Source organism: Phocoena phocoena, chromosome 17 (assembly GCF_963924675.1).
Source record: "Phocoena phocoena chromosome 17, mPhoPho1.1, whole genome shotgun sequence".
In the NCBI taxonomy this organism is placed as follows: domain Eukaryota; kingdom Metazoa; phylum Chordata; class Mammalia; order Artiodactyla; family Phocoenidae; genus Phocoena; species Phocoena phocoena.
This window is the reverse complement of record NC_089235.1, coordinates 4187855-4197316: the sequence shown is the minus strand read 5'-3', so window position 1 is coordinate 4197316 and position 9462 is coordinate 4187855. Positions and strand designations below refer to the sequence as shown.

Here is a 9462-nt window from a genome sequence, read left to right as displayed (position 1 = left end):
AGTAATATGCCTGCTGTTATGCATCTGTACTATATCCTAAGAGCAAAAAAGCGCGTGCGTTTTGACTAAAAAGACCCACTACTGAGACAGGTTGGAACCTGGGACCCTTTGCTGCAGTGCTGAAATGCTTGCACCTGGACACACCTCTCCTCAAGGAACAAAAATACAAAGAAACTATATGGGACTAAAAATAACTGCGTGCATGCACAGTTGGGGCAAATTCTGGACAAAAGATACAAAAAGACCAAAAAACCCCAGCTGCTAAATCTGAAGAGTCAGGAGCAAAAGCAGGGTACTGCACATGCCCCTGCACACAGCACCACATAAGCGGTGGGCAAAACACCCAAGCCACCCCTCCGGCCTGACCCCTGGACACACCCCTCCCCTCACCCCATGTAAGAAACAAGCTTGCCCCCCCTCAGGGAGCGAGCAAGGGAACCTGGTACTTGTTCTCACTCCCTCCTGCGGCTGCAGGGGTCCCAGTAAAGCCTCGCCTGAACCTCTTGTCTGGCCTCTAGTCAATTTCTATTGATTACAGAGGCCAAGAACCCTGGTCCGTACCACTACCAAAATTTCAGGTGGAGAATTTTAGTCAGACAACCGTATCAATGTGTCACTAGACAAGTTATAATATAAAGAAAACACTACGATGGAAGCGGCAGAAGGAAAATACATGTAAGAGTTCCGTGCAGAACCTTCTCCACGAAAGTGCTGTTAAATAACAAAAAATCTACTGAGTAAATCTTAAAAGATCTAATTGGCTTTACTGAATGATTCATGAACCAGGCAGCCTCCCATGTAGCAAGCAGAGGGGAGCCTCAGAAGGCTGCAGAGAGGGAGAGGTTTTTAAAGGTGAGACAAGGGAGTCATAAACAAACAAAAAGATTATTTCAGATTAAGTCATCTCCCTTTGGGGACAAAAGGGTCTTATTAGGTGGGTTACCTCATCTTCCTTTGGGGATGGAGAGGGCCCATGTGACAGATTACCTCATTGGAACTGAGGTAATTCCAGAAAATTCCTGACCGACCAGTTAAGACTACATTTCTGGAGGAGGGTAAAACTTCAGTTAGGTGAGGTATTAAGTCCCAGTTTGGCGACATGGTCTAGCATAAGTGACTGTTTTGGGCCTGTGGTCTTCTTTCTAATAATACCAACGTAAAGGTGAAACATCAATGTTGTTTAATACCAACGTAAAGGTGAAACATCAATGTTGTTTAAAGGGTAGCCGCTATTAGGAGGTGGCTACAGACACTCCTCCTGCCATGACGCGGGTCCATATGCACGAAACAGGTGGCCACACAGGACCCACAGGAGGAGCCCTCACTGCCCTCGATGTCCCATGGACACACCAAGGGGCCAATCTGGGCTGTGCCTGGTGGGTAAAAGCTTTAAATTTAGACTAGAAATGCTTCAGTCCTGGCCAATCTGTTAATGACACCAAAGGAGTCCTTAGATCATTTTGATGGGTCAGTCTTAGGTAAAGACACGCTACTATTGTTTGCTTGTCTGATTATTCAGGGGTTAAGGGTGTCGTACAAATACGAGAAATCCAGCTCAGCCTTTTTTCCAGGCAACAGACACCCAAGCACATGAGTCCATCTCCTCTCCTAGCTCTCCTTGCTGATCTTCTTACACAATCAGGAAATTCACCTTTGGCCAGAATTATGGCACGTTTTCCTGTGATTTACAGAGTACTCTGGCTTCCTGGAAAGGCTCTTTAAAATTTCAGGTCTTTTAGGGATAACTTTCCAATGCAATCATTTTTCTAAGACCAGGCTTTGAATTTTTAACATAAATACTGAAAAGCTAGAGACCTGTATAGAATGTTTGAGCCCCCGATTTTAGGAGGCAGATGGACAAATGTAACTGACCTTTAAGTACGTCATAAGCCAGGGAGACCTCTAAAACCTTACTAAAAGCTGAAGATTTTTACCGATGTTTTAAAAAAAAGAAGTGACAAGATTTCCAGTGCCGCCCTCAAGGATTGCAGCCACCTCCCCGCGTGTGGGCGCCGATAGCATACTGCACACGTCAGGAGAGCCACTCGTTCTGTAAGTACTGAAACACTTCCATTCTAGAGGGTCAGGAGCTGCGGTCTGATCCGCCACTTTGTCCTAGCGCTCGGACTGCTCCGGCCTGCGAGAGCCCGGGGGGCCAGGGCCCACTCCTGGTGTTGTGGGGTGCGGGCTGGACCCCAGCAGGAGGAACCGGGTCCCGATAGATAACACAGGCATCAGCCCTAGCCGCCCCGCCCCCCCGTCCCCGTGCTGAGAGCCCCCGGGCTCCTCTGCTCGTTGCTCTGCCTCTCAGCTATACTCGCGGGAGTGGCGGCGGACTGAGCTCGCTGTTAAAGGCAGGCTTGTGACTCACGCAGACCTGTCCTTCCCGGTCTGCCCTTTGAGACAAGGGTTTTCTCCGTTCAGCTCCTGCTTCACGCACGGGTGCCCCCTCACGAGGCCTCCGAGGAAGGGCCTCAGCCTTTGGGGCAAACACATGCAACTGAGACGTGACATGCTCATTTCCAAAAGGCCTGGGGCGTCTCTGCACTGCGCTCTGCAATGGACTGAAAGCCCTTCTTTAATGCTCTAAATATCAAATTCCATGCAATCAAACCGTGATCAACAGATCTCACCGGGTTCTCCATTTTGGCTATCTCTGTCCCAAAGCAAATGGAACAAATGCCTCTGCTTTTTACAAGTTATTAAAAATCTTTAAGAAGTGATACTTGAGTTTAAAACACCAACACGTGGCTGCCGGCCTCAGTTCCAAAGTGCACAGGAAAGCCTGAACCTAGCTTCTCGGGCTGAGAAGCCCATCGGGGAAGGGGGTGGGGCTCCTCATGCTGGTTAAGGCACGGGACAGGCTGAGAGGACACGACTCCAGATCCAGTCTCTCACCCGGCAAGCTGCCAACAAGACTCGTTCTAGGAAAGTTGCTGAAGTAGAAAAGCTGTGGACTGGAGCTAAGGGAGCTGTCACCAGCTATTCTGAGACCCCATACCAGGTGAAATCTTGCATGCAAGAAGATGAACCTCATTATAAATAAGATGGACTCTCTCTCCAACCTAGTGGGATAGGGGCTTAGAGGTAGATTTAATTTGATTTTAGAAAAATAAAGTAACAGAACATTTTTTGAACTCTTAATTTAATTGGGTAGATTCCATACCCACTACATTCATATTTCTTAAGCTCTGATTGACTAGGACCTTCACTAAGCAGAATGTGCTGTAAAATACAGTAGGGGGTAACTTTCTAAGTCCAGAGCAAAGAAAAGTTTTCATGAAGGAATGTGACTGATTATCACTTAGCCTTAACTTCAGCCTGACAAATTACACGCGTGAGTGAAGGAGCACTGTGTAAGTTACGAACGTCACATGAGAGGCTGCAGAATGAGAGCTGAAGTCAGGTGGCCTGGGCTGTCCTGCTGCCACACCTACTAGCTGGGAGACCCTGGGCAGCGCAGGCTCCCCATCCCATCTGTGGGAAAGGGAAAACAATGCATTCTCCCAAAGGGCAGATACAAAGGCTGATGCTGTAACACACATTAAGCACTTAAAACAGTGCATGCTACCCTATGCCTTCTCATTTTTCAAAATACATAATATGCATGGATTTTTAAGACATTTTTAAAAGCCTTATATATTAAAAGCTCCGTTTCAAACCTAGACTAACAAAGCATAGTTATGTGAAATTATTGGTTTTTTCCTTAATAACGTGGTCCCCCAAGGGGCCTTTGAGACATCAGATTGTCTCTTTTAGGAGGTTCATTAAAATTTTGAATGCTATCAGAGACGTGGTCTACTTTTTCTTGTAGAAATTCTAATTGCTGAAATTTAGGACCATTTATGCGTATCAGTTTCTCAAAAATCAGTGAGGCAAAACAGAACAATGAAAAAAGTGAAAGTAAAAGCCAAAGGAAAATATAAACTGATAAAAAAATGCTTTATGCAAAAATATAGTATATATGGATACAATACGATTGACAAACAGCAAAAAGAAAAATTTCTACATACCATTCCAGTGACAGAGCCGTTGTCAAGAGCCAGAGAAAGATGCCTCATTTCATGACTTTGGAAAATGCATACATTTCCTTTGTTGAAAATAACATCAAAGAGACCTATAAAACGTTTTAAGTATTAGCAAGTAATTCTTGCTTTTAAAGCTTTTCTTCCTATTCAATTATACATTGAAACCTCCTAATAATACATTCTATAATCTCTCTCAGCTAAATATATTTAATTAGTCAAAAGGTAGAATGCCAGTAACCCTTAATAATCTACATGCTGCTTGGCAATCTGGTGGCACTTCCATGGAAAATCTCTAATGCCTTCTTCCCAATGCTAGTCAGTAAGCCCCTGAGACCACCCCACCCCAAATAACACTCAACGGAACTGTTTCCAGAAAGATAGATTATCCTAGTGTAAAAACCCATTTCTGTTCTATAAGTCTCAGAGACTTGAGGTAAAATAAATGGATACATTATAAAACTAAATATATATTTGGGCATTGGTGACTAGTTTGTATGATTATGATGATAAAGATTATGTCATCATATCTTTGATGGTTTTTAGCTTTCAGTATACCTTTACATGTCATTTTATCTTGAAATGTAAGCTTCTTGGGGGCATGAATTTTTGTCTACTCTGTGTATAGCTATATACCAGCACTCAGAACAATGCCTAGGACACAGCAGGCGCTCAGAAATATTCTTTAGATGAGATCACTAAATTAGATCCCCAAATACAAATACGAATACTGCCTGATCTCACTTACATGTTAAATCTAAAAAGCAAAACAAAATAAAAAGACTCGTAGATACAGAGAACAAATGGGTGGCTGCCAGAGGGAGGGAGTAGAGGGGTAGGCAAAATAGGTGAAGGAAATAAGTGGTACAAACCTCCAGCTATATAATAATTAAGTTACAAGGATGTAATGTAATTATATCCTTGTCAGCCTTGTAATGTAGGATAAGGAGTATGGTCAATAATATTGTAATAACTTTGTATGGGGACAGATGCTAGACTTCTCATGGTGATCATTTCATAATGTTTGCAAATGTCAAATCATTACCTAGTACACCTGAAACTAACATAACATTGTATGTCAACTATCTTTCAATTAAAAATAAAAAGGTAAGTGTTCAAAACTTGTTGAAAAATAAAAAAATTAGAAATCTCATTTAAATTATAGAGTTAAGGAGCTATTCACCATGAGTAAAGAGTTTAAGAATGGAAATATTATTTAGTTTTAAGAAAATATATTCAAGTAACATAACTCTAAGCCCAACATGAAAAAACGTATTGAATCCAGTAGATGCCAAAGAGAAATGTCTTCACATTCATTTTTCAATCATCTTAGTAGGGTTCCTAGTAAAGTTAGAAATAGATGACTCTCTTACCGCCGTACAGGACAAGTATGGAAAGATCACGAGTAACGTAAGGGGGGCCTCCCCTCCCCATGCCCGTGCTCACATTCCCTTCCACCAAGCCCAGAGAACAGGGCGCAGCCCTTGGGCTGGCGACTGAAAGGAGCTAAGTACTCCAGCTTTGCCCTTTCTACCCCAGGGGAGCCGCCATCACAAAGGCCCTTTCTCTAGCGTTCTCCGTCACCCGCGAGCGCAGCCCCCTTAGGGGAGCCTACATCTGGGGAGGTAAGCTTGTCTATTCTGGGGACGGTTAGCAAGTCCTATGGGCTCACAAACAGAGCCAGTACCCCCCCCGATTCCATGAGCAGTAAAGCTGAGATTTTGCTTTCTATTCATCTGTGTTCTCTATCTTATCTCAACTGATTCTGCACACGGGACAGAAGAAAATGGTATTATTTATCGATGCCTTTTCTAATACCCAACTCTTAAAAAACAATAAAAACACCCCATTAAAATTAACCACAAAATGAGAATGCCAATATTACCAACATTATTTCACTTTCTTAAGGATGTTCTCACCAGTGGAAAAGTGCTTAAAACCCAATCGATAGATAGAACTACTGGGAAGTAGTAGATAAATTTATTGTATTTGTAAAACCTGAAGAAACTCTTTAATTAGAGTGGAGTAAAGTGGTACGATTCAAGATAAATATGTATCTAGACTAGTGCCTGACATATAATAGGCACTTAATAAATACTGAATGAACAAAACATATAAAAACTACAGATTTCTATATATTTGTATATATGTTAGCTTTATTATGGAAAAAGGGGTTATTTACAATAGCAACCAAAAGCCTTGGAACAACACGAATAAGACGATGTAGTACCTATGTGAAGAGAGAAAAGATGAATGTATATACACACACACATACATGGAATCCTGTGGACAAACTCTTAAAGAAAAAGACTGAATACTGTGAAAACATCAATTCCTTCCAAGTTACTGTATAGATTTAACATAATTTTAGCAAAATTTCCTTCAGGATTTCTTGGGAACGATGAAATAAAGTCAGTTTGTAAGAAAAACCGTAAACGTTAACTCTGATCAATGCTCTGTGCTGTAGTTTGAGTATTAGACTCTCACGTCACTGTCTGACATTTCAAAATGCCACTCGCCCTCCGCTCGTGTACAGCTGCTAGAAGCTCCTTGGAAGGGACAGGGCCTGGCCTGCCTTCCCTGTCCTGGTCTCCCAGTCTCCCTCACCTTCATCTACCAGGTGAGGTTGGGAGGTGATTCACTTGCTCACGTGAGCCACCATGGAGGCAGCACTGCAGGCCCCGCCTTTGGTCAGTCACTGCCATTTCTCCATCCCGCAGTGCAGAGGTCACACAGTGAGCCATGAGTGTGTCCCACTAGATTAGCATTCCTCTAGTACCGCAACTGCCTCCTGGTACTGGGGAGCCCTTTCAAGATGAGGCCTTTTTGCACTGGACAGCCGCTTGGGGTGGCCAGATGGCACCTGCTTACATGTTCTAGCCACGCTTGGTCTAAATCACTGAAAACCCAAGGATCCATGCATCATATTCAAGAGAAATTAGGGGCTCAGGTCAACCTCTGACCACTCCTACTTTGCTGTGCCTTCCTAGAGGCCTTCCCTACGATCTAGTGGCTCTAGGTCCACTCTTCTCTCGCCATCCAACAAACAGCTGGCCTGAGAGAAAACACCAGTGTATCACACGGACAAGCAGTCCCTAAGCAGCGGTCAGCTGTGAAGTCAGGTGGCCATACTTCCGTAATTCAGTCAGAAAGGACACAGCAGGCCCAGGTGGAGTGAGAGAGTATTACACCCAGCACAGCAGGCAGCAGGGGCTGCAGGTTCCTACCGGGCCCCCAACCCCCGAGTCCCATGAGGGCAATGCAGAGCAGGGCTAGGTAAATTGGGCACACGCAGTGTCACAGCTTACACCTTATCTGGGTGACTCTAGGTCTGGGTCTCTCGTGAGGCTGCACTCAAGGTGCTGGTTGGGGCTGCGGTCGTCTGAAGGCATGACTAAGGCTGGAGGGTCCTCGTGCAAAAGGGCCCCTCACACGGCTGCTGGCAAGAGGCTTCTGTTCCTTGACTAGCTGGCCTCTCCACGGGGCTGCCTGATGGCCTTATGACATGGCAGTTGACTTCCTCCAGAGCGAGCGATCCCAGAGAGAGTGCCAGGAGAAATCTGCAATGCCTATCTTACCTGGGCTCGAGAATCACACGCAGTCACTTCCACTACATTCGGCTTGCTGGCAGAAAGTCACCTAGTACAGCCGGGACGCAGAGGGAGAGGAATACGCCCCACCTTTAGAAGAGGGCAGCCTCACGTAACTTGTGGACATATTTTGCAAGCTCCACGCTGAAGAGTGCAGCCACCTCTCCCACATGCACTAGTCTGACACGGCACCCAATAAACACTCAACCTGGTACAACTATTTACATAGCTCCATAGAGACAAAACAGAAAAATAATAACACATTAGAAACTTCCAGTGATGTGCTACCTTGTACATTTTTAAATGCATTCTTAATCCTTTGAGGAATATGTCAAACGAATCTGAATTTAGATTATGATCTTTTTTTTAAAAAAAGTACAACTATAAAGTGAGAAAACTATGTGAATCTGTATTTTATAGCAAATCTTTTGAAATTTGAGGGAATGGGAAGTTTGTGAAACTGGCCCTGACATACAGAAGCCATCAATGGTTTAGAGTTAAAAACTGATTTCCTTTGGTTGTCTGGTCCTTTCCTTTCAGTTCTAGGATCCCACACCAAAGACAAGAAGACTTGATTTTGATTGCCATTGTCAATGTTGGTACAGTGTTGTTTTTTTATACTTAAGAGCTTGTAATCATAAAATGAAGCCCCCTGTGGTATTTCAAAGATCTTCTCATGCTGAGTAACTGCTTTTAGGTCCACTATTGCCAAGAAATGGTTCAGCAGCTCTCAAAGAAATGAGCATTCTAACTCTCTGAGTATGGAAATACCTAAATTCACAACCAGCTTGATAACAAAGTAGAGGATTGGTACATGGTGATAAAACAACATTTTTTTGTGGAGTGAAAATTTAAGCCAATATATCTGAGACATATTCTTAAAATATTTTCTTGAAAAGATGTTCATGGGTCAGCATTGTTCATCACAATACTTTCCAGGCATGTGAAAACTGATTCATGAGTATCAATTCATGGGACACTGCGCATAACATCAGGAAATAATGCTGCAAGTCATTATCACACATAGATGACCTCCTGCTGCAAATGTCAGTTATGCTGAAGAAGATTACTCCTCCTATCCTGCACCTGCCTTTTTTAGGACGGCTCCTTCTGCTCTATGTATTACAGGACTACCATATTTAGATGCTGGGGACATTTAAGGGTAAAATTTCTCTATTTTCACCATCTACCGGTTAGCTCGTTCTACACAGAGGCTCACACACCTGGCTGTCAGCGCTGGCTGCAAGACAGAAATCCACTGGGGCTGTCAGAGCACCACTTCTTTCCCAGGGAGCCTCTCTGCAGAGCTCTCTGGGCTCATTCGTATCATGCGGGCTGGCTTCCATGAAGGACTAATCCAAGAAGTGCAGGTAGAAGATGCGGACCTTGGGGGTTACAGTGTGGGTTCATCTGCATTCTGTTAGTCGAAACCTGTGGAAAGGCCTGACCCAGCGAGGGATGAGGAAGTCGCTCCACTTCTTGATGTGGGACTGGTAGGTTCCCTTTATAAACCAGCTTGTTGGGATGAGTGTTAGAAGACAAGTCTCCCTACATTTGTCATTTTCCTGCATGGTCCAGCGCCTCTGAATAAAGGCATTTGCAAATATTTGTATACGGAAACATTCCAGCATAGTAAAGCTTAGGTATCTACTTCTCCCCCTCTCTCCCTCTCCCTCAACATTCCAGGGGAGTAAAGATAAAGACCTTTCCTTCCCTTCCCTGGAGAAGATTTGCTTACATTCCAGAATAATGGTAGGTTCTCTCTGTCTCTTCTTTCTCTGTCTCTGTATCTCGCTTTGTTTCTCTTTCTCTAGAAGGAAGCATGGGCAACTCTGTATAAAATCAGA

At 43.9% G+C, this 9462-nt stretch overlaps 1 protein-coding gene across 1 annotated transcript in view; it reads right to left on the bottom strand.

Moving 5' to 3' along the window:
* Positions 1-2311: 2311 nt before the first annotated feature.
* Positions 2312-9462, bottom strand: part of LOC136137336 (lipoxygenase homology domain-containing protein 1-like) — a 32433-nt gene continuing 25282 nt past the window's right edge. Inside the window, 2 exon segments of the mRNA XM_065895735.1 lie at positions 2312-2479; positions 4014-4117. Coding sequence (XP_065751807.1) covers positions 2312-2479; positions 4014-4117 — 272 coding nt within the window.